The sequence below is a fragment of the Heptranchias perlo genome, chromosome 15 (genome assembly GCF_035084215.1).
Source record: "Heptranchias perlo isolate sHepPer1 chromosome 15, sHepPer1.hap1, whole genome shotgun sequence".
Taxonomy (NCBI): domain Eukaryota; kingdom Metazoa; phylum Chordata; class Chondrichthyes; order Hexanchiformes; family Hexanchidae; genus Heptranchias; species Heptranchias perlo.
In genome coordinates this window covers 42528403-42555239 of record NC_090339.1, presented here as the reverse complement: position 1 = coordinate 42555239, position 26837 = coordinate 42528403, and the positions used below count along the sequence as shown (strand labels likewise).

Below are 26837 nucleotides of genomic sequence, written 5' to 3'. Positions count from 1 at the left end.
GAGCTTCATTACCATTTTAAGAAGGGGGTGTGGAAGAACTCCATGTCATTTTTGGCCCCAGGGATATGCTAGACACCAAGCCTCTGGCATGTTAGTGAATTCTGGCAGGGGACAAAATCTTTGGTGAACCTGAAAGTGGGAGGATATTGAAGAGTTCCACACACTTAAGGTAAGTACATTAGGCCTTTGCTGTTGTGGTTTTTTTTGTTTCCAGTTGGCATTTAGGCTTTTATGAGCCTTAGTACCAGATGTGGTAATTTATTTTGTCCTGAGTTCCCTTTATTGGCATCAGAGTGTTTGCTACCAGGACTCCCTCAGGTAGGGAAGAAAAGCAGATCAGCTGAAGGATGCCAGGAAGGTCAGACTGCCCTGGAGGTGCTCTGTGCCCTCCTGTTTGCACCCACAGAGTTTACACCTGGAATTGTGAATCATTATGTAAATGAGGTTAGACACAAAAATTGCGAGTTATTAGCAATTGGAATTCTGCTGGGTCTTAAAGCAGTGCAAACTAGAATAGGATGGTTTTACACAGAAAGACAAAAATTTACCATGTGTCTGGAAGAGGGTTGCATTGATGGTATGTTCAGTTGCACCATGTCAGGATGTGGAAGGCTTGGACGAACTAATTGGATGTTTTCATTGCAGTGGCGTTCAGGTTGGAGTTAATATTGAGCTTGAGCTTCCTGATTTATATGCTCTTAATGCAGCTAGTTATTAATAGAAATTTCACTAATTTCTTATTCCCAGCACAAAGTTTGTTGCAACCTTCAGGTACGAGAATAACCAGATAGGTCACAGGGTCTACACAGAAGACATCTAACTACAATACTGCTCCAGAGATACAAGAACTTTGGTGGAACAAACTCATGACAGCTGGCTGGACATTTGCCACTATCATAACTCCAACCTGTAACTATCAGTGTCTATGCGCAGGCTGTGCCCTTCCGTCTTCGACACTTTATAGCAGATCTTTGTTCAAATGATACTTTATCATATATCAGTGGTTTTCAAACTTTTGTGCTTTAAGAACTCCCCTCCCACAGCCAATATTGACACTTTCCCACGGATCCTTTGCAAATATTGACATGCTTCCAGGGACTCCCTCCAAATATGTGTTAAAATTTGCATAAGGTCCCCATGAGTGTTTCAATATTTGCAAATACTGATATGCTCCTAGGAAACCCACGTAAGTACCGATACACTGCCTAAGGACTCTCTTGCAAATATTGGCACGCTTCCGAAGACTCCCTACAAATACTGACACATTCCCCAGGCACCCCATGCACATCCAGAGGCCCCCCTGCAAACATTGAAACATTGGGGTTGATTTTAACCCTACTAGCCTGGTAGAAACTGGGCTGTAGGGAATTAAAATTGACACGGTGAATTACTCGCCAAATTCCCACCTGGATAACCACTGTTTTATATTTTAACCTGTTCTTCTGAGTAGGAGGCAAAGGCAACTGCCTGAAGCCAGTGGGACCCTTCTTTAAATATGGAAATATGAGTCCGATGACATTAACATGCCCCAAGCTCAATATTAACTCCAACATGAATTAGGAAGCCACTGCGGCTTTCCTGTCAGATAAGGTCAACTGAGAAGAGGATCGGAAGCAAAAGAGGACATTCAAGGTGTTTTTTAAATTTTCCTTTGTAGGGCCAGAAAACACAAGTGTGTTCCTCCAGGCTCCACAAGGAAAGTTGCCCCAAACTCCCCCCGCCCTCTACTTCCGTATTGCAAGAAACCCCCAACGGAACCCCGGTCAGCACACTTTCCTGAGTGCTGACGGGCGGCCAAGGGTAGCCCAAATATCCACAGGCCAGCAGCAGCTTCCCACCCAGAACAGGCAGGAAGTTGGCTGGTGGTATGTTAATGAGGTCCGGCAGTTAAAATCGGCATGGCTTCATTTTGCTGTGGGCGAGCGGGAATGTAACTGAAACCAACGGTTTTCCGCTGGAAACCTGTTGGTAGTTGACATCCCACCCAACTCATGGGGACCTTATGCAAATATTGATACAATCTGGGGAACTCTCTGCAAATACTGGAAAGTTTCCCAAGCATCCTCTGCAAACATTGACCATGATCCTGATATCCCTTGTCCTAAAGTCTGAAAGTCGGTAACCCCAAGGAAATTAGTGCTATTTACGCAGAAAGTTTTTATGAATCATTGGTTATGTCTCAGCTGGAGTATTGCGTCCAATTCTGGGCACCACAGAAGGATGTCATGGCCTTGGAGAGGGTGCAGAGGAAATTTTCCAGAATGATATCAGGGATGAGGGACTTCAGTTATGTGAAGAGACTGGAGAAGCTGGGATTGTTCTCCTTAGAACAGAGAAAGTTAAGAGGAGACTTAATAGAGGTGCTCAAAATTATGAGGGGCTTTGATAGAGTAAATAAGGAGAAACTTTTTCCACTGGCAGGAGGGTCAGTAACCAAAGGATGGAGATTTAAGATAATTGGCAAAAGAACCAGAGGGGAGTAATTTTTTTTTTAACACAGCAAGTTGTCATCTAGAATGCACTGCCTGAAAGGATGGCAAAAGCAGATTCAATGGTAACTTTCAAGATGGAATTAGATATGTACTTGAAAAGGAAAAATTTGCATGGCTGTGGAGAAAGAGCGGGGGAGTGGGATTAATTAGACAGCTCTTCCAGTACAGGCACGATGGGCTGAATGGCCTCGTTCTGTGCTGAAAGTTTCTATGTGTATAAACAACAACAGAAATAATGTGCTAGTATGTCAAAAAATATATAATACATTGTTCTAGAAAGACTATGTCCTTGGGTTTTTCCCATCCTAAACAGACAGAAAGTTGATGATTTTGAATGTGTTGCACCACAGTGGAGTACAAGGCATGCTTGCACCTGAAATTCCCTACATAGTGATTTCCTGAGCTCAGCCATGCCATTGAGGCGGTATGAAGGGAAGGCCTGCATCTTCCACACTGGGAGTTTGAGTCACCACTGATCACTCTAGCTCACTTTATAATAGTCAGTTATACATGGGCATTGGTAAATGCCTAGATGAATGTTGCCATCTTATGCTCTTCGCTAGGTTACGGAGTGAACAAGAAAGGGGAGAAAATATAAATAACTATCAATACGATTATTAATAATCATCTTGATCTAATTTAATGGTGATCTAGCTGATGTCCCATGGCATTACAGCACAGATAAAAATAAATGAATTGAGTATCCCTCCTACTGTAATAGTCTCTTTTGTTTCTATCCCACTCGTTCTTTGTCTCCTTTTCTATTCTCTTTGTCTTCTACTCTACAGAAGAAAACATGTTTTTCTCTATAATGGCATTCATAGAAATTGCATGTTTCAAAGGCATACAGACCTGTGACTTGGTTAGCAAGTCATACCCACTCAGAATCCCTAACCTGCTCAATCCTCCAATTCCATTCACTCAGCCTCGTCATCGATTACGTCACCCAATGACCGTGCCACCTGATTTGCCTGACTTGAGTCACAAACCAAAAAGCAAGAGTAACAGATCTTTACAAATGATTTTTAAAAGAAAAACAATGATTTAGAATATTTTTCTAGTACTTTCCTGCACTCTCTCCCAGACTCTTCTTGTCCAGTTCCTAAATGTATTATTATACTAGTATATCTCCTCTTGCATTGTTCACAGGTGGAGAATGAGTCTATGCAAATTATGGTGGATGCAGAGGTCTAGGAGCAAGTGGAGGGCAGGGCTGAGGAAGGGCAGGGAGCAAGCAAGGATCAACACCCAACAGAGAGTGGGTCACTCAAGGTGGGAATAGTGGGCAAGGCGCAAAATCGTAGTGGGAGGCCGAGAGACATTTCGTGTGCAAAAGCATACTAGCAGTACATATTTTATTACTGTGTTACAGTATGAAACTATTGAGGATATACTGACTCCAATATAAAGTTAGTCTTTGCTACTTTTGAGTGAGCGGAGTCTGGAAAGAAAAGTCTGGGGCCTGAGGCAGACCTACCTGGAGCCGAGGCCTGGAACTTGTAAGCTGACAGGTGAGACTGGGAACTAATAGGAAATGATGGCCTGCAGGTACACTGGGCAAGGTGGCAACCACCATGCACTACATCTTGCATCTTTTAAGCACGTTTCCAATAATGGATTGATGGCTATTTGATTAATATAGACCAGATTTTTGCTAGAACTGGATGGATTGTGAATGGACAAAATTGGACAATGTACACTCCCAATTTGTATTTACTGTCAAAACCGTTGTCCTCTGGGGAATTTGAACAAGTGTGAGATATATTACGCAATTGATAAAGTAATAATCCAAATTATGATGGTATGTAAAACACCGACTTGCATTTATATAGTGCCATTAACATAGAAAAACATCCAAAGGCGCTTCACAGAAGTATAATTATAACAAAAATCTACACAGAATCAAAGGAGGAGATATTAGGAGGAGTGACTAAATGCATTGTCAAAGAGGTTGGTTTTAAGAAGGGTCTTAAGGAGAAGAGGGAGATGGAGAGATTTAGTGTGGGAATTCCAGAGCTTAGGGCCTAGATGGCTAAAGGGAGTGGATATATACAAGAGGCCAGAGTTGGAGGAATGTACCCTCTGGTGCACTTCTTTTTCCATCAGGGAGTTGAAAAGAATTAGATTAATAATAAGTTATGTCTTTGTGACCTAGGCCAGAGCTGGCTCCTATTTTACTGAAGTCATTAATCCAAGTGCATTAATGCAATTATAACATTCTTAAACAATAAAAATATGTTAGTCATTATTTAATATTCTTAATGCTAGAGAATAGACAAAATAATACAAGAAGAGAATTGTAGATTTTGTTTGAAAGAAATACATTACAAGATGTCCAGCAATTAATCAATGTGCAACTCCAGGATTTTCCAATAGTCAGAAACAGCACCAGATGATTTGTATTTCTGCAGAACCTAGATTTTCAAAATCCCACACAACGAAAGTATGTTTTGTGCCACCACAATCTTGTGCAATTTATAATATTTGAAAAGTTTGCGCTATGAAATGTTTCTTAAAACTCTTCAAAAGATAAATTACAAGATTGTCTACTTTCCAGCTAATATGCATTCTTTATATATGTACTGTCTGGACTTGTAACCCACCATTATGGCAAAATTGCACACAATTTATTCATAAGGGTGAAATACTTCGCCTGAAGTGACAATGTCATAGCTGATGACAGTATATTATGAAAATTATTAGACTGCTGTTGAAGACAGATCATACATTCCAAATGGTAGATTAAATCAATTTTGAACCTTTTAAGATTCAGAAGATCAAATATAATGTTATGAATAGTCTGCTACAACCAATCAACAGACACAGCATAAACTGTGACTTCACCCTCAACTCCATGGAAAATTAAATCAGTATGAATAATATTAACAATTTTAGAATTTTATTGTAAATAATTTGTTGATCTATTTTGATTGAATACTGACAATTCAATATTGTCAATCATTCTTTCAGAATGATTGAAGATGTGTCAAGCTTTTATAACCTGCAAAGAGCATCACAAAAGATTGTTTTGGCTTTATTTTTTTGTTTGCATGGAACAATCATGCAGTATATAATCAGGAGATTTGAAGGCTATTGTGAAAAAAATCATTAAAAGCTTTAGCTGAATGCATGGTTACAGTAAAAAAAAGCACACCAAGGTCTTGGGTTATATTAGCAAAAGCATATAATACAAATCAGAATGAGATTTTTTTCATCTGCTATTTCAACATAGATGTTAATTTATTTATTTTAGGCTAATACTCAGAAATGGTTGGTTTTATGAATGTATGCTACTGATGAGGAGACTTGCCTGCTGACTGCAAATATTAGAAATTGTTGGTGTGTTGCCCATGATCTTCCAATCATTGAAATGAATGGACAGAAAATCAAGGGCAGCATCTTCTCAATTTCCCGATATACATGGTCAGTGGGCAAGGCTCCTTGCTCATGGCCTGCATCATAAAATCAGCCCTGTAGTGTCAGCTTGGCTCAGTTGGTAGCATTCTTGTCTCTGAATCAGAAGGTTGTGATTTCAAGCTTTCTAGTCCCCCCGCCAACCTCCAAGAACTACATAAACTTTTTTGACCTATGGGTGCAGTACTAAGAGAATGTTGAATCCGTCAGAGGTGCCATCCTTTGGATGAGAAGAGGCCCTGTCTACCTGTTCCTCTGGTTCAGGTATATATTAAAGATCTCATTAGCACTATTTGAACAACAGCAGGAGATCTCAGAATCCTAGCCATCATTCCTCTCTCAACCAACACCACAAAAATTAAATTAACTTGTCTTTTATCTCATTGATGTTTGTTGTATGCAAAAATGGCAGCTGTGCTTGCCATAATAACAGTGACTGCACTTCAAAGTAATTTATTGTACGCAATTTGATGTTTTGGGATGTTTCTGATAGATGTGATAAGGTGTTATATAAATGCAAATTCTTTCTTTCTGTATGAACAGGGTAATTTCAAGTCACAATCTTGTTACTGTATAAAAACTTCCATTTCTATAAAACTCATAGGAAAGAAAGTAGGTCATTCATCCCCACAAGTCTGTTACACCAATCGATCAGATCCTGGCTGATCTGTACCTCAACTCCATTTACCTGCTTTTGATCCATATCCCTTGATACCCTTACCTAACAAAAAATTATCGATCTCAGACTTAACAATTACAATTGACCTCAGCCTTTTAGGGAGAGCGTTTCAGATTTCTACTACTCTGTGAAAAAGTGCTTCCTGATTTCACACCTAAATAGCCTAACTCTAATTTTAAGATTGCGCCCTCTTGTTCTGAGTTCCCCACTAGAGGAAATAGCTTCTCTGCATCTATCCTATCAAAGTCCTTTATCATTTTAAACAGCTCGATTAGATCACCCCTCAACCTTCTAAACTCAATGGAATACAAGCCAAGTTTCTGCAACCTGTCATCATAATTTAACCCTTTAAGCACTGGTATCATTCCATACAGAAAGGAAAATATTTCTCATGGAGGAGAAAAAATGGTGGACATTAAGCAGGAGGGAAAATGAGCAAACAAAGGAGGGAGCATTGCAAAGATGCAGTTAAAGAGTAAGATTTTGAGGAGGTTTTTGAAAGCAAGGAGGGAAGTGGAATGGTGGAGGGATCTAAAGGGGGAATTCGAGAGGGCAGGAGCATTGTGGCTGATGGAGAGGTCACCTGATGGTAGAATGGAAGGAACAAAGAAAAAGTAATCCAGTGCTAGAGGAGTGCCTGGGCAAGAACATACGGCTGGAAAGGATTACTAAATAAGGCCATGGAGACATTTGAAAGCCAGTTCACTGGTGCACGGGGAGCCACTGGAGCTTGGAAAGGAAAGAAGTTGTGAGAATGTGGGACATTATGAGGGTGAGGACACTGGCTGTAGCATTTTGAATAAGTTTTAATGGAGAACAGCTTAAAGAACATTAGAGAGATCAAGACTCAAGGGGACAAAGGCATGGACCAGGATTTAAATAGGAATGGGAGAAAGATAGCAGCAGAAGTAATAATGTATTGGAGGTGGGGTAATGCGGTCTTGGTAACAGAATGGGTGTGGGGAAATAGCCTCAGTTTGGGACCAAGCAGTAGGCCGAAATTCCATATTTCCTGACTCAACCTGAGGTAGTTCTGGAGTCAAGATCAGAAGCACGTAGGTGCTGATGGGAGCTAAAAGAGCATTGGTTTAGCTGACATTAAGCTGGAGGAAACTTTGGCTTATCCAGATTGTAATGTCAGAGTGATAGTTAGAGGACGTAGCAACAGCCTTTAGATTAATGCAGAAGGCAAAAAGAGACTAGTTATGTCCTATCTGGAATGCTGTGTGCATCTTGGTCATAATATTTTAGGAGGGATATTATTGTCTTTGAAAAGGTAAAACTTAGGGTGACCAACATGATATTAATCTTAGGAATCTAATTTACGTTGGAAAAGTTAAAGAAGTTGGGCTTATTCTCACTGAAAAATAAACTTTGAAGTAACCTAATAGAAGCTTTCAAAATTGAGAATGGAATTAATAAAAATTGATCCAAATAACTTGTTCATGCTGGCAATGGGTTCAAAAACTGTGAGGGGGAAGGTGTAATTCTAAAATATTGGTATCAGCAGTAAATAGAGAATTCAGATAAAACTATTTCATACAAAGGGGCTAAATTCCACTGAGTGCAATTTTTGGCATACAGATTAATACCAATTTCTTGTGTGCAATTTTAACAAAGTAATTCACGCTTTTATTTTGCTCACATAAGAACCGTTATTGCAAATCAAAGAATTTCTTTTGGGACTTCTGACATGATAAAGCACCATATAAATCCAAGTTTTTTTTTGCAAGGGGTAATACTCATAAGGAGCAATTCCTGAATGTGCACTTCTGTTGGCAGTGGATATCAGGAAATTACGAGTATGCTCTCCATGATTTTCCATCCATTCATTTTAATGGTTAGAAAACTGTGGGAAGGCTGACTGAAATTTTATGATATCCACTGCTGTTGGGAGGTTCGCCTTTGGAAATGTGCATGTGAGAATCAGTCCCATGGAGTAAGCTATCAGGAAAAGCCATTGAATGAAATAGTATAAATGAGTTACACAGACAATTATGTTTCTAGAGAAAGACGGAATTGAGGGATACAGTGAGAAGGTGCATTGGGATCAATCAAAAAGGGGTAGATCAAATTTCTGTTTTGTTTTCCTAAAACTTATGTTGTTTAGAAAAGGAACTTTGGTCACTGACTGAAAGAAAATGAAATGTTTCTGTTAAGCATAATTTGAATATGTAATTGATGGTAGCTTACCCATCACAGAAGTAAGCACAAAGACCTGTTCCATCTTCTTCCCATCATTGTAGAAGGCAAAGTGCCAAGTTCCTGGATCCACATATTCAATGAATCCTGCCTCCTGAAGGGTCATCAGGATCAAATTCCGTGGTGTGTGTTTTGATTTGTCTGGAGTTTTGGTTTCCTGTTTAATCAACTGCTTGCCATCCAGGAGTTTCACAAAATCAAACTGTGAAGGGACAAGGTAAATCAAATTCTTCATAATTAATAATCTAGGGACTGTAGACACACAACATTCCTCAGGTTCTGTTCTGTGGTCAGGTTTAGCTTAATTTAATGCATTTCATCAAATGCAGGTAACCCATTTCTACTGATGGTTCAGGCAATCAGACTTGTAGACCATCTGTGATCCATTTCATTATTTTTCAATTAGGTCCTCCAGGTGGAACCATTCCACCTCTGGGATAAGTGATATTCTATTAAGCCCTTTTGTTCTGTGATAATTGTGCCCCCTGTCACTTCATTTACATTAGTATTGGTAACCAAAGATTTTGTGATGTCTTTTGTCATGAAGAATGCTTAAGGTAGGCAGTCATATGAGAAGTGGGAAAAATCTTAATTTTCCTATTGTTTTAAGATTCCTTTGATAGTACTTCATACTCATTGATCTTTATCCACTTCAGCTATATGTGTGTACGGTAGTGTAGTGGTTATGTTACTGGACGAGTAATCCAAAGGCCTGGACTAATTATCCAGAGAACTTGAGTCCAAATCCCACTGTGCCAGTTTGAGAATTTGAATTCAGTTTAAAAAACCTGGAAATAAAAAGCTGGTGTCAGTAAGTGACCATGAAGCTATCTAACTGTCGTAAACTGGTTTGCTCATGTTCTTTAGGGAAGGAAACCTGTCATTCATACCTGGTCTGGCCTATATGTAACTCCAATCCCACATCAAGATGGTTGACTCTTAATTGTACTTTGAAGTGACCTAGCAAGCCATTTAGTTGTATCAAACCACAACAAAGAATACTATACAGATTCCAGTGGTCCAAGGAGGTAGCCCACCACCACCTTCTCAGGGCAATTAGGGATGGGCATTAAATGCCGGCCTTGCTAGCGATGCCAACATCCCGTGAACTAATTTTTTAAAAATTGAATTAAAAAAATACAATTCCCTCACCAACAAGTTACTACTCAACTTTGGCAACCCACTCTATGGAGGGGAACTTGCTTAGGCAACATTCTTAATGCTTTGTTGAATGCTGCTGAAACTGATCAACATTCACTTGTACCTACTTGTATCTTAATGGCTGGTGTTACCCCATCAATTAAAACTATTCCAATACCTGGGTGTGTGTGGGTGGAAGGTTCCGTCGACCATAAATCCCCAATAAGGCGTCTTTTGCCAATGACACATTGAATTTGAGGTAGAGCGGATGCTCTGTGGTGACTTGAAATCGCCAGAACAGACCTGGTGGGATGGTCTGCATGACCTGCATTCCGATATCCACTTCTCCTGTGTCAATGGCTCTGCCTCGCTGAAATACATTCACAGTTTTTCCTGAAAGAAATATACAACAGGAAGTGTTTACATTGAGAATAATTTTACAATAGAAACGAGGTCCTTTATTAGAATGTTCCATTTTACAGTTCCATTCTCATTTGCACTAAAATGGAATCACTTCAGAACTATATTGTATTAAATTGTTCTTGGTCAGGTTCAGAACAGATTAATCAAACTCAATCCAACTTTGGACAATATATCTTTCAATGCACCAACAGATTTCATTTTTTTCCCCTCCAATTTTCTCTGCTGCTCAGAAGTCATTGATTCCCTCCCAGGAGTAAGGTTCCATGGTGAGTAATCCTCCAGTATCTGGCCCAAATGCCCATTATTTATGTATGATAGTGAGTGTTGGCAAGCCTGATCTTATCCTTGCCTGACATCTACACATGAACCCCTTCCAGTAAGGGTAGCTATATGTGGTCAGGAGTGGGAACCCTGGTCAATTTTCCCTTCCCTAATCACAATACACAAAAATCAGTTGCAGGGCCCCTACTGTTACGCTGCCTGAGATCAGCCAACTCAGTGCAAATCCGTAATTACATTTAGAAACTTCTTCCTTCTTGATCTATGTAGCTCAGGGCTATAGGCCTTACCACACAGCAATTGTGATGGTTAAAGATTTAAATTTCAAACAGTATCAGGCCATTCAGAACTGATAGTGAAACATTTCATATTCAATTCACCTCTATGCACTGCATCTGCATTCAGTGGGCAGTAAATTAGATTTGGAAAGAGATAATAATTGAATGAATACATTTTAGGAAATGCTTAGAGACTCCAGCTTGACAGTAACAAAACATTTCCCTATTTATTCGCAGTTAAAGAACAATTACCAGTGGCAGGTTAGACATGGTTAAAACTAGGGTTAGAAATTGTTCTAAATTAAGCAGCTTTAACTCTGAATTTCTAACAGTACCGCATTGTACCATATTCTACTTTCACTCTGTAGAGATTCAGCTTGCAATATCAAATAATGTGCAATGTGTGAACTAGCCTGAGGATAGCAACAATCATTTCACTTGAGGCTTGTTTACCATCCATCACTGCTCATTTCCAACAATTCCACCATTTAATGTTTCTGTTCTCTCAAGTTTCCAGCACTGAGTTAGGCTGCCAGACCACTTAAAAGAAATAAAAGATCCATGATGTTTTTTTTTTAAAATCCAGATACAGTTGATTAATTAATACTTTATTTTTGAGGGGGTTGAGGAGCAAGAATCTTTAGGGGAACATTCCCTCTGTTTGCTAATTGTGGTGAAGTCATAAACATGTGGAACCTTGATTATCTGAACTCCCGTTACCCACACCTAAAATTATTCACAGGAATTTGAGGCACTTGGGGCTTTGTTTTATGTTAACCAGCCAAAATACAGTTGAGCGTTATAATTTATTTTTTGCGGGCTCTGGGATCTTGATCCAGCAGGGTAAGTAGTTTTTAATCTGAATGCCCAGTGCCTGGTACAATTTACTATCCACACAGCTCTGATTTAGCTTTGTGTCAAGAAATCAGTGGGAGTCAGGCTGGCAGCATTCGTTCCAAGAACATCTCATTTTTAAATTGGAAAAAAAGTGGATGTTATCTGCATGTGTTGGGAACTTAATGATTAGGTAATCTAAATTGACCAATCTAAAACTTACTTTGCCCGACTACGTATATGAGTACTCTCCGTTATCTTCTGGGTGGGGAAGCCTCCTTCATTATGACAGATAAGCAAGCTTCCACATTATGATTTCACTACAAATAGACAACTGAGGAAACCTACACCCTTAGTTTATTTTCAAATTTACTGTACAATTCATCCCTTCCATGAATGAATAACTAATATTCTCAGGTTTCAGTAAGGCAGCCTGACTTTGATAATCAGCCTCTTCTATGGATATGATGCTGCTGGTTAAATTGTTTATGTTTTAGAAGATATAACCTTAGGATGCATTAATGTTACGGAAACTGTTAAATAATAGCTACTTAGCCGTGAAACAGCTGTGCTTGCCCATTATGGTTCGTTTGTTTTATCTTTTTGTTGGTGTATATATCTGGAAATTGTGCTATGCAATATTATTGTGTGAACATTCACGTTTATCCAGAGACACTATAATTGGCTTCAATCATCCTGGGGTAGGGAGGAGAAAAAATTGTCCAGGGTTCCTCCTCCTGACGACTGTCCATTTACCTCTGCTATAAGTGCCAATCTGTAAGGACATAGTCATGTTTGACTATGATGTTCCTATGGTCAAAAACACTGCAATATTCACTGTCAAGGTGGACACAAAGAATAGCCATTTGGGCAAGTTATGGGAGGATGATTATTGCCTATGGAACCATACCTCAGCGAGGAATCAACACCTTCAGAAGAGAAATAAGAGAAAGAAAATTTGAAGAAAACAACTTCTAATTTCTTATAGAATTAATTCAGAAAACAAAACCAAGTTGAAATTAAGAAGTTAGAAAGGTAGTTCGATTGATTCCACTGAAAATAAATATGCTTCTCTGGAACTGGGTCAAATTTTATTCTAATGAGGTCACAGGAGGGAGGTTTATTTGAATTATCCACATTTGCAGATCAATTCAGTTTGCTATTGTTCTATTCTGTATGGCCTTATAGCAAATTGCTTCACAATATATACACTGCAGTAAATTTTTCCTTAATTCCCTTTCATAAATAACCTGGTAATATCGAAGGCCTTAGGTCACAAAACCAATAGTCTTTGGAGTTCTACATCACTGCTTGTGGTAGGATATCACATGAAACGATTATCTTCAAAAATAACAGTAAAAATGGTAGAAAAATCTACTTTCCAAGAATTTTTTTTGACTGGATATGTAACTGTAAATCAGTGAATTTAAAAAGGTAATCTAATCTCAAATTTTCACACAATGAGAATAAACATCTCAAGTTTACGATATGATCACACTCTCTTGAACAGATTACGGTTCTGTAAATTCACTATGGGATATTTATTATGGCCTCATAAAATTTAAAGCGCAGAAGGAGACAATACAATCTATGCCAGTGCTAACTCCATAACTGGAGCTACCTACTGTAATCCCATTACCCTACAATTTCTCTATCCTTTTACATTCTTCCTTTTCAAATACATATCAATTCCTTTTAAATGATGTTATAAACTCTGCCTCAATAATCACTTGTGGTAAAGCATTCTAATAATCTGCTGAGTGAAAAATTTCTTCCAACTTCCCCTTTGTTCTTCTAGTGATAACGCTGAGTCGATGCTCCCTTGCTAATCTTTCAATTCCTTTCATAATCCTGAGATCGTCTATTAGATTTCCCCTCAATCTTCTCTGTTCCAATAAAAAAATACCCAATTTTTAAGACTTTCTTCATAACTATAACCTCTCAATCATGATATAGTTCCAATGAATCTGCATTGTACCCTCTTTATGGCGTAAATATTCTTTATATAATTGAGTGCCAGAACTGCATGCAATACTCCAAATGTGGGCCAATAATGTCTTGTATAAATTCACTCCCTTGCTTTTATATTCAATATGGGTGGGAGCATAAACACAGATTAGTTGGGCCGAATTACCTGTTTCTGTGCAGTAAATTCTATGTAATAGTCCCATTTATAAAATTTAGACCACATTTGCCTATTTATGACCTCTTCTGTCTCCACTCCATCTTTTAAAGATTCATGTATCTGCACCCCTAGATCTTTCTGTCCCTTCACTCTGTTAAGAATCTAACCATTCAGGGTACACTTTCTTTTCAGTTCTTTTCCCCAAAAATGTACTACTTCACATTTCTCTGCATTGAACTGTGTCCGCCTCCTATCTGTCCTTTCTGCTAAGATGACTATGTCCACCTGTAATCTTTCTCACTGTTTGCCATGTCCTCTAATTTGCTACCAGCACACTTCAATATCAGTCCTCTCTTGCCTATTTACAAATAATTGATATAATTGGAAGAGAGGTCCCAGCACAGATCTCGGTGGTACACGACGACCCACATCCTCCCAATTCAAAAAAAAATCCACTTACTTGCATTCTTTGCTTTCCAATCCCTAGTCATCTCTATATTCATGTAGACACATTTACTTAATATTTAATTTAACTTTTAATTTTTGTAACAATGTTTATAACAAATCTCTTATGTGGCACATTATTCCAACACCTTCTGAAAATTCATATATACACAACATTCATCCCATTCCCTTTATCTATACATGGTGATTTCCTCAAAATGTAATTAATTTAGCCAAGCATGTCAAATTCCATCTCGACTATTCCTGATTAGCCCATGCCTTCCTAAGTGTTTACTAATTTGAACCCACATTATGGACTCCAGGGTGTCTGTGCGATAGTGTAAAACAGGCAGCCCGTTTTACAACTCTCCCAATTTTCATTCGAGGTAATATTTGCCATCTTCCAATCCTTTGGTCCAATCACATTCCCACAGATGTTTGGAAAATGCAGGTTAATGCCTCTAACAGTACTTCCCCAACCTCCTTCAATATTATGAAATGTATACTATATGGAACTGATGACATTATATTTTTAGTTTTATTAACTTTTTTTTAATACTGTATCCTTTTGAATATTTATCTCCAGTAATGACACTGCCACATTCCCCCTTAGGCACTCCAACTGGCTTATTTTCACCTTCCCCTGTAAAATCTGCAAAATACTTGACAGCATCTCCAACATTCCTTCACTCTCAATTACAAGATGGCCACAATATCTCAGTCTTTCTTTGATTATCCTTGTACTTTTGCTGAGCATTTTGGGATGTCCTGAGGAAGTGAGGAGATGGCAGAGCAATTAAACAAATACTTTGATTCTGTCTTCACAGAAGAGGACACAAATAACTTCCCAGAAATAATAGGGAAGCAAGGGACTAGTGAGAAGGAGGAATCAAAGGAAATTAGTATTAGTAAAAAAAAAAGTGCTGGAGAAATTAATGGGACTGAAAGCCGATAAATCCCCAGGGCCTGATAATCTGCATCCCAGAGTACTAAAAGAGATAGCCAGGGAAATAGTGAATGCATTAGTTGTCATCTTCCAAAATTCTATAGATTATGGAACAGTTTCTGCAGATTGGAGGGTGGCAAATGTAACCCCACTATTTAAAAAAGGAGGGAGAGATAACAGGGAACTACAGACCGGTTAGCCTAACATCAGTAGTAGGGAAGGTGCTAGAGTCTATTATAAAGGATATGATAACAGGACACTTAGAAAATAACAGGATTAAACAAAGTCAACATGGATTTATGAAAGGGAAATCATGTTTAACAAACCTACTGGAGTTTTTTGAGGATGTAACTGGTAGAATAGATAAGGGAGAACCAGTGGATGTGGTTTATTTGGATTTTCAGAAGGCCATTGATAAAGTCCCACATAAGAGGTTAGTGTGCAAAATTAAAGCAAATGGGATTGGGGTTAATATACTGGCATCGATTGAAAATTGGTTAACAGACAGGAAACAGAATAGGAATAAATGGGTCTTCTTTGGGGTGGCAGGCAGTGACTAGTGGGGTACCGCAGGGATCAGTGCTTGGGCCCCAGCTATTCACAATATATATCAACGATTTGGATGAGGGAACCAAATATAATATTTCCAAGTTTGCTGACGACACAAAACTAGGTGGGATCCTGAGTTGCGAGGATGACGCAAAGAGGCTTCAAGGCAATTTAGACAAGTTAAGTGAGTGGGCAAATACATGGCAGATGCAGTATAACATGGATAAATGTGAAGTTATCCAATTCGGAAGGAAAAACTGAAAGGTGGAATATTATTTCAATGGTGATAGATTGGGAAACGTTGATGTACAAAGAGACTTGGGTGTCCTTGTACACCAGTTACTGAAAGCAATCATGCAGGTGCAGCAAGCAGTTCGGAAGGCAAATGATATGTTAGCCTTCATTGCAAGAGGATTTGAGTACAGGAGCAAGGATGTCTTACTGCAGTTATACAGGGCCTTGGTGAGACCACACCTGGAGTAGTGTGTGCAGTTTTGGGTCTCCTTACCCAAGAAAGGATATACTTGCCATAGAGGGAGTGCAGTGAAGGTTCACCAGACTGATTCCTGGGATGACAGGACTGTCGTATGAGGAGAGATTGGGTCGACTTGGCCTGTATTCACTAGAGTTTAGAAGAATGAGAGGGGATCTCATTGAAACACACAAAATTCTGACAGGGCTGGACAGACTGGATGCAGGGAGGATGTTTTCCCTGGCTGGGGAGTCCATAACCACAGGTCACAGTCTCAGGATACGGGGTAGGACATTTAGGACTGAGATGAGGAGACATTTCTTCACTCAGAGGGTGGTGAACCTGTGGAATTCTTTACCACAGAAGGCTGAAGGCCAAGTCACTGAATATATTTAGGAAGGAGCTAGATAGATTTCTGGACACAAAAGGCATCAAAGGGTATGGGGAGAGAGCGGGACTATGGTATTGAGATAGAGGATCAGCTATGATCATATTGAATGGCGACGCAAGCTCGAAGGGCCAAATAGCCTATTCCTGCTCCTATTTTCTATGTTTCTATATAAATGTGAATTCCTTCTTTAACCTGTTTATAAAAATCCTTGCTGTTTCCCATTATGTTGACTGCTAGTCTTCTTTAATACTCCCAATTAGTTTTCCTAATGTCTCCATTTGCTTTCTTTCTGTACCTTTTATATTTCTCTATGTTTTTCTAAATTAAGCAGTATCTTATCACTTCATATTTTAAATTCATCCACTGCTGGTCCAATATTTGTTTTATCATTTTTTCCAACAATTAATCTGTGTTAAGTCCCCCTTTATCCCACTGAAAGTAGCTAATTTGGAGTCCAACACCTTTACCTTGGATTCTTCTTTTTCTTGATCTAATTTCAATGTGAACCTAACTAGTATTCAAATATTCTCCTACATTGAGGTCACTTATTTGTCCTACTTCATTACCTAAAAACAGATTCAGCACTGCATTCTTCCTTGTCAGACATGCAATGTAATGATTAAAGAAATGGCCCTGGATGCATACTGAGAGCCCTTTCCCATTTTGACCACAAATTTGTGTCTTATCCCAGTCTAATTCAGGACAGTTGAAGTCCCCCATAATTCCTACTTTACAACAGTGACTACACTTCAAAAAAAAAGTACTTACTTGGCTGTAAAGCACTTTGGGACATCCTGAGGTCATGAAAGGTGCTACATAAATGCAAGTATTCTATTCTAGTCTTACAACTCTTGTTACCACTGAAAATCACTCTAAATTGCCTACGGGTTTCACCCTCAATTTCTTTGGCATATTTAGTGACTATAATATACACCCACTATGATAACAGACTCCTACTATTGAACTTTACCCAGGTCGACTGTGTGAGCACCATAATCATTTTTATTCCCCTTTCAATGGCGGTCATGTCTTCAATCACCTTTCTTTGCTTCCCTCTTTCCCTGAAAATTAAATATTTTCATTTCCAGTCTTGCCCTGGCTAAAAGAAAAATCTTTCTGTCAAGTCTATAATATCATTATAGTTATTGTGCTTGACCTGGACAGCAGCCAAGCAGAAGCAATCCAATAATTCAAACTCATCTTTTAGTTGGGTTTAAATCACTTAGAAAAACAAGCCCAGATCCTCTTTAATATTTTGACTTATATAAAAAAAACGCCACAGATGTTCATAATCACAGGTGTGTTAATCCCAGCTGTTATCCAAGTGTTCACAGAGAACACAGATTTTAATATTTTAAATGTGACATGCCTGAAATTAGGCACGAAGAATTCAGATCTCCAGTTTCTTTCAAAGTCTTTTGAAAAAAGCAAATAAACTCGCAAATCCTCCTCGGATTAAGGAATAAATCAATTTAGAAACCTACTGATGAATGCAAGGAAATTTTGCAAAACTGCACATGCTCAGAATGGTTGAAAACTCCCTTCAATTGTTCTGGGTGAAAAATATTCAGCTAAGGCCCAAGCTTTTGAATCAAACTAAGGCCTTCAAGTAAAACATTTGAAGAAGGCATTAAAAGAACACAAATGACAATTTAAAAGGCAAATTTCATTTACATGTACAGTCGTCCACTTTCCCTACTGGGTCTGGGGGAGGAAAATCTAGGTTGGGTTGAGAATATGGCACTAGGACACCCTTCCCAGTTTTTCCCACTATGTTAGACAACAGGAAGTGAATAAATTTATAAATTCCATTCCATTAAAGAATACTTGCATTGGATACATATAATTTTGCAATAATGAACATAAATATACAATTTCATACTAATCTAAGCATTAGATGGATGACTTCAGGACCTGATGAGTGGCTGAGCCTTTAAAAATCTAGTTTATCCTCGGTCTAAGCACAAGGCAGATGTTATTAGTGTATAGTCACACATTGAAGATTTTATTCCTTTATATTGCCTGTGATTGTTCAATATATCAATCACAATATTACTGTGAAATTAAAATATGCTAACCTAAATTCCATAATCATGAACTTAGACAAAGTTTTAAATGTTAAACCCAATTGGGCATCTCTAATATCAGAGCAGCAGATTAGCTCACAGATCTCGCTCATTTAAAAATAAAACTGGCTAGAGGAACTGGGTGCTGCAGCAAGTTAGACAATTTCACATCTGAGCCCTGGGTTCAAATCCAGTTCAAACTGATGGGACTAAAGTCTTCTGAGCCCTGGGTTCAAATCCAGTTCAAACTGATGGGACTAAAGTCTTCTGAGCCCTGGGTTCAAATCCAGTTCAAACTGATGGGACTAAAGTCTTTAAAGAAATGAGTTTGGACAATTTCAATTCAGTTCTTATGGGCATAGGCCCATAGAATAATACTGCAACTAGTATTGGCAATTGCACGAGGAAAGGGCAAAGGATGGCTGGTGTTAAAAATGAAATAATGTCACACTGGTGAAGTGGAAGGCTGCACATCGACGTAATGGCTAAGGCACATTATTGGGGAAGAGTGGATGGATCTGTTCTCTGCATCTAAATGTCCAAAACCTGACCTGAGAGTGATTAGTGATATTGGGGGCCTGGAATGGAAAGTGTTCCATTCCGCAACACTAACCGCACCTTGATGCACAAAACAAATGGTCAAAAAAGTGAAACTGCTGATAAAAATAAAAGCTTGCATTTATATATTGCCTTATCACATCTCAAAAATGTCTCAAAGCCCTTCAGATACAATGAATTACACTGAAAGTGCAGGACTGTTATTAAGGCAAACATGGTTGCCATTATACGCACAGTAAGATCCCACAGAATGCAATGAAACGAATGATCAATTCATTTATTTTTGGTACTGTTGGTTACGTGAAGAACTGCCTCCTCTAGTTTGAATAATGCCATGGGATCTTTAATGTCCCCCGAACTCCCAGAAAAGGACAATGAGGACTTTGTTTAAAACCTCATCTGAACAGCAGCAACTCCCACAGTGCAGCGCCTCCTCAATACTGCAGTGGAGTAAAGTCTGGGGTGGGGCCTTAATCTACAACCTTCTGACCCAGAGCGTTCATTTGATAGCATCATTTCTCATTTCCTGGCAACAGTTAGGCACAAATATTTTGAGGCTTTCAGGTGAAAAACATTAATATTTTAAAATCCAAGATTTATTTTCCAAAAAAGATAATTCAAATTTACTTGTTAACAGTATACAAATTTAGTTTCCCTTCAAATTGATAAAATAGGAAAGGGACAGATAGATATACAGGCAAACAGAGGGACTGAAATATCAAGAGATTGATAGATAACTAAAGAGGAAACCACACTGTTCCTGGCATGATGTGACATTTAAACAAAAAGTGGAACTGACTACATAATGCACTAGTGGCTTTGTGGTTTGCACTTTATGCCTGGTTATTTCACGAGCTGTATAAGCAGGTTGTAACACACCAGGACCCATTCAATATCAACTTGCCACAATAACTAAGTGACAAGACGGAATAAAATGAAAGCGAACGAAAGGACGCAAGGCTTATCTGCCTATTATTTCAGAAAGTTACCATTTGATAGAAGATGAGAGTAGAGTGTGTGAATCTTGATTTGTATTCTGCATTTCACTTTTAATATCTGAATCTGAATTTTGAAATACAGATTACTAACTCTTTTGGTGTAGCTTCTGGATTTTTTCAGTGTGTGCTGAAAGGCACTGCCTCCACCCATACTAATCTCATTAGCCATGCGTGTCATCTTGAACGAAATGGATTAATTATAGGAATATAGGAACAGGAACAGGCCATTTAGCCCTTGAGCTTGTTCCACCATTCAACAAGATCATGGCTGATCTGTGATCTAACTCCATATACCCGCCTTAGCTCTATATCCCTTAATACCTTTGGTTAACAGAAATCTATCAATCTCAAATTTAAAATTAACAATTGAACTCGCATCAACTGCCGTTTGCGGATGAGAGTTCCAAACTTCTCCCACTCTTTGCGTGTATAAGTGTTTCCTAACTTCACTCCTGAAAGTCCTGGCTCTAATTTTTAGGCTGTGTCCTCTAGTCCTAGACTCTCTAACCAGCAGAAATAGTTTCTCCCTATCTACCCTATCAGTTCCCCTTAATATTTTGAAAACTTCGATCAAATCACCCCTTAATCTTCTAAATTCCAGGGAATACAACCCTAATTTGTGTAATCTCTCCTTGTAATTTAACCTCGAGTGTCCAGGTATCATTTTAGTAAATCTACGCTGCACTCCCTCCAAGGCCAATACATCCTTCCTAATGTGCTATGCCCAGAACTGAACACAGTACTCCAGGTGTGGTCCAACCAGTGCTTCATATAGTGCAGCATAACTTCTACCGCCTTGTATTCCAGTCCGCTAGACATAAAGGCCAGCATTCCATTAGCCTTTTTGATTATTATCTGTACCTGTCCATGACATTTTAATGATCTATGTACATGGACCCCTAAGTCTTTTTGGACCTCCACTGTTTTGAGCTTTTCACCATTTAGAAAGTACTCTGATCTATCCTTTTTAGGTCCAAAGTGGATGACCTCACTTGTCTACATTTGCTGCAGTTTTGCCCATTCACTTAATCTACTAATATCTCTCTCTAATTTTATGCTTCCATCTACACTGCTTGCAATGCTGCCTATCTTTGTGTCATCGGCAAACATGGATATGTGGCTCTCTATCCAGTCATCTAAGTCATTAATAAATGCGATGAGCAGTTGAAGCCCCAAATCAGATCTCTGTGGGACACCACGAGACACATCCTGCCAATTTGAGTACCTACCCATTGGGCCCGATGTTAGCAGGGCTGCAGGTTCTCGGCAGGGGGAAGGCTGCTCCCAGTTTAATGATGCCTCACTCCAGGTATCAATACATGGGCAGGAGGAAGCGGCCTGCCTCTGCCACCAGGAAGGCCTGGCTCGAGGTGGCAGAGGAGGTCACCAGCACCACCAACATATCGCCCACCTGCATACAGTGCAGGAGGTGCTCCAATGACCTCAGTAGGTCAGCCAAAGTGAGTACACTTACTCTTTCCCCGACACTCCGTCTGCCACATCACTGCCCCCAACCCACATCTCCTTCTGCACTGCCAACACTACTCTGTCACATCACCCCTCACACCCACTCAAACCTCATCGTCATCTTACCTGCACTTACTCACCTCGCCAGTACTCATCCTGCCACTACCACTCAACCCAATCCTCATACAATCTCATGGCTCTATCTCGTACTCACCCTCTCATGCATCTCTTTCACGGCCAGCCTCACTCAACCTGCCACTACCTGTGCTGCAGCCACAGGGCATGCATCACATATGTGCAGTAGGCAGCATAAGGCAAACGTGTCATGAGCATGAAGGGGATGCACAAGGGTGTTTGAGGGTTTGTCATGGTTGTTACTTATATTGAATTTCTGACAAACTCACATCACATATTATATTGGCACCACTACTGCCATGTCTTCGCGAATCTTGTCTGGTTTGTGCAATAATGCCCTTTCCTGAGGATCACTATGAAGACCCACAACTGATGCCACCCATTGTGTCACTGCAGAGTGGGTGTAGGTGTACTTGCAGGGCTCTTTTGTGCAGACCCTGGAAGGATGCGAGGAGAGGTTGTTGAGGGCAGTGGTGACTTTGACAGCGACAGGTAAGAAGATGGTGCTCGGGCTAGCCAGGAGCAGCTTGGCATGAAGGAGGCTGCAGATGTCCACAACTACATGTCGAGTGACTCTGAGCCTCCGTGTGCACTGCTGCTCAGAGAGGTCCAGGAAGCTGAGCCTCGGTCTGTGGACCCTGTGGCGAGGGTAGTGCCCTCTGCGACGCGTCTCTCTCTGCGGTAGCCCTCCCTCCTGCTGTACAGGTGGATGTGTCACAGCACTCTGTTGCGGAGCTCCACGTGTCAAAGGTGGACAGCGTGGATGGCGAGCCTGGTGAGGCTGTTCGCCCTCCGAGGAGGTCATGACTGCAGCTACAGCGGCCCCCATCCGGAAGATGTACATCTGAGGGGGTCCGCAAGGTAAGTACATGTCTCTGGACCCCGGGGTAAGTGTGCAAGTTGGTGACTTTGATTGTCAGGAGGAGGGTGGTGGAGGCAAACTATGACCCAAGTGACAGAGTGGCCTCCTGCAATGGGTGAGGGTCTCCCCCCCCACCCCCAACCTGTCAAATCGACCTTTGCAGCTGCCACAGGCTGACAGCTGCAACAGGTCCATTTGAACTGGGAGTGTTTCCCCCAGTTTAGGAAACAGTCCCAGTTTGCTCTAAAATCCCACCCCTCCTCACATAATCCCTTAATCAGGTCAGTTAATGACCTGAACAAGCGAAATAAATGTCTTCAAGTGGCATCCCGCTGGCTTTAATTGCCTGCGGGACTCCCACCAGCGGGGGCTGCGCGCGCACGCCGGCGCGTCAGCGGGGAACCCGGAAGTGCGCAGGTTCGAGGCGGGCTCCGGTCCCGCTCCGGGATTTCACGATTTTCGGGGCCCCCCCCGCCAGGAACGCACCCGATAGCGGGTGCTAAAATGCTGCCCATTATCCCTTCTCTGTCCCTGCCCCCCAGCCAATTTCCTAACTGGGTCAATAACTTGCCCTCAATTCCATGAGGTTCGCCTTTACCTAACAGTCTCTTATGATGTTTACCAAATGCCTGCTGAAGTCCATATAAACAACATCTATAGACATTCCCCTGTCCATTAATTTAGTCACCTCTTCAAAAAATTCAACCAGGTTAGCCAGGCATGACCTACCTTTTACAAATCTATGCTGGCTCTCTCTGATCAGCTGAAAATTTTCAAGGTGTTCAGTCACTCTATCCTTAATTATAGACTCTGGTAATTTCCTGACAACAGATATTAAGCTAACTGGTCTATAATTCCCTGGTTGCCCTCTCTCACCTTTCATAAATGGTGGAGTGACATATGCAATTTTCCAATCTGAAAGGAACGGTTCTTGAATAGAGAGAGCTTTTTAAGATTATAGTTAGGGCCTCTGCAATATTCTCATCTACTTCCTTTAAAACCCTGGGATGGAAAGCATCTGGTCCTGGGGATTTATCACTCTTAAGTGCCATTATTTTCTTCATTACTGTTAACTTGCTTTCATTAATCATGGTGAGTCCCCATCCCCAAAATTAGTTTCCTTGGGGTGTCATTCTTGCTATCCTCTTCCTCTATTTTAAATACTGATGCAAAGTAATTATTTTAACATGTCTGCCATTTCCTTATTTTTGTTTACAATATCACCATTATCAGTTTTTAAGGGGCCCACATTGCTCTTGACCACCCTCTTTTTCCAAATATAATTGTCATAATTTTTTGTGTTGATTTTGATATCCCTTGCAAGTTTCTTTTCATACTCCCTTCTTGTAGCTCTTACTATCTGCTCTGTCACCTTTTGCATCTCTCCCAGTCGCCAGGATCTGTGCTATTTCTTGCATTTTTGTATGCTTCTTCTTTTAGTTTTATGTTGTTCCTTACCTCTTTTATCATCCATGGCTTTTTTTTTGGCAAGTAGAGCTCTTGCTCCTTTGGGGTATAATCTGGTTCTGTATGACATTATATTCTTTTTTGAACTCCTCCCATTGATCTGCTGTCGTTTTACCCATTAATAGATTTGCCCAGTTTTCTGTGGACGGTCTTTGGCTCATCCAGTTGAAGTTGGCCTTACCTAAATTAAAAAATTCTAGTAGCTGTTACAGGTTTCTCCCTTTCAAACACAACATTGAATGCGATCATATTATGATGGCTATTAAATAAACGTTCACGTGCAGTTAGGTTGATAATTAAATCTGGCTCATTCGTCATTATTAAATCTAATGTGGCCTGCTGCCTTGTTGGTTCTGTAGAAAGCTGTCATGAACACACTCAAGAAATTTGTTACCTTTCTGCATGAGCCCATCTGCTTATCCCAAGTTATATGAATGTTAAAATCCCCCATTAAAATCACTTTGCCTTTGCTACCTGCTTGTCTAATCTCTTCATTTATACATTCTGCCACTTCACAGCTGCTACCAGGGGGCCTATACACAACACCTGCTACAGTCTTAACTCCTTTTCTATTTCATACAGGGCTTTGGTGAGACCACAACTGGAGTATTGTGTACAGTTTTAGTCTCCTTACTTAAGGAAGGATATACTTGCCTTTGAGGCGGTGCAACAAAGGTTCACTGGATTGATTCCTGGGATGAGAGGGTTGACCTATGAGGAGAAATTAAGTAGAATGGGCCTATACTCTGGAGTTTAGAAGAATGAGAGGTGATCTCATTGAAACATAAAATTCTGTGAGGGCTTCACAGGGTAGATGCTGAGAGGCTGTATCCACTGGCTGGAGAGTCTAGAACTAGGGGACATAGTCTCAGGATAAGAGGTTGGCCATTTAGGACTGAGGAGGAGAAATTCTTCACTCAGAGGGTTGTGAATCTTTGGAATTCTCTACCCCATAGGGCTGTGGATACTCAATCGTTAAGTATATTCAAGGCTGAGATTGATAGGTTTTTGGACTCTAAGGGAACCAAGGGATATGGGGATCAGGTGGAAAAGCGGAGTTGAGGTCGAAGATTAGCCATGATCTTACGGAATGGCGGAGCAGGCTTGAGGGGCCATATGGCCTACTCCTATTTCTTATGTTCTCCCTCTCCAATATCCTTTTAAGCCAGTTTGAGATGTCTCTCACCCTGGCACCAGGTAGGCAACATACCATGTGAGACTTTCAATCCTGCTTACAAAGGATATAGGACAAAGTCTTCTCCTCCTCCCTTTGGACAGCCTCCCGCTCCAGGGTACCATGGTCAGCATTCTGGCTGTCCTTCCGACAGTCTTTATCCTTAACCTCACAGGTAGCAAGTACATTGTACCTGTTGGATAGGATCAGTTTCTGTGGATTATCAGTCTCTATCTTACCTGGGTTCCCTTTACTCTATGAACTATTGGTCACACCAACCCCATTCTGATCCTATGCTTCTCTACGAGGTGTGACCAACATCTGGAGCAAACTGTCCATATACTTCTACCCTTCCCTTATGTGTCAGAGTGTCTCCAACTCACACTCCAGCTCAATGACTCTGAGCTGGAGATTCGAGATGGAGACATCTACAGCAGATGTATTCACTTGAGATATTCTCGCTGTCCACAAATTGCAGTCCAGAGACACAACCTGCTCTACCGTCTTAGTCTTTATTTATTTATAGATAAAGAGGTTTTTAGTCTGTTTTGGCTTTCTTTTGTTTTTTTTTTAATTTAGCAAGTCCTTCCCCCTCTACACCTAATTCTCAAGTTCCTACTTGATTCACTCTCTTTGCAATTTGCTCTGAGCTTCAGCAAATACCTTCTAATTTATACATCTTTTGATAACACCAGTTACAACTGCTCAATTTCAATTCACCCACTCTCACTAAAGTCTCCAATGCACACTGTGCTTCAGCAGATATCTTCTAATTTATATACCTTTTGAGAACACCAGTTACAACTGCTCAATCAGCTTCCAGCTCACAGTAATTGCCCCCTATTCAGGCAATCACTTACAGCTGATTGACTGTTAACTGTCACTGACTTGCAGTTTCTGTTAACCATTAACTAACTTGCAGTTTCTTTTAAAGTTTTAAAGTTCTAAGTTAAATTTTAAACTACATTTTAATTTCAATTCACCCATTACTTTACCACAGAGTCCCACTCTTACCAAATTCTCAATTGGGAAACATCGGGAAAATCCCGCCCATGACCAATTTGCAGTCAGACTGAAATGTAGCACTTGGCCCAGATGGACATCGTGAGCACAAGAGAAAGAATTATCCTCCAAATGCTCTTGTGCCAGTACATTATTGATCAGTACTGTATTTCAATCCATGTTCACCATTATGCTCTCCATTTACAGAACATCCACTGAAACACATTACCTGAGGAACATAGGGTTCCCTTTGTGTGGCAATCAACTCACTGTAATTAGTCAAGCACACTATGTTTGTATGTTTGAGGTATCACATTTTAATTGTGACCTGAATGTCTGTCTAATGTGCTATTGCAGGAGTGAAACCATAATTTACCATCTCACTTACACAGGAAACAGATGATACAAATGCTTAAGTGACTGGGTAGATTAGTTCTACC

General features: G+C 40.1%; 1 protein-coding gene across 5 annotated transcripts in view; it reads right to left on the bottom strand.

Annotated features, from left to right (window-relative positions):
- Positions 1–26837, bottom strand: part of tenm1 (teneurin transmembrane protein 1) — a 539174-nt gene that overhangs the window by 186994 nt on the left and 325343 nt on the right. For all 5 annotated transcript variants that reach the window (XM_067997123.1, XM_067997125.1, XM_067997124.1 and 2 more), the window contains 2 exons: positions 10106–10320; positions 8779–8989 (listed from right to left, as the gene is read on the bottom strand). In XM_067997123.1, the coding sequence (XP_067853224.1) occupies positions 8779–8989; positions 10106–10320 (426 nt within the window). The remainder of the gene's footprint in view (positions 1–8778; positions 8990–10105; positions 10321–26837) is intronic.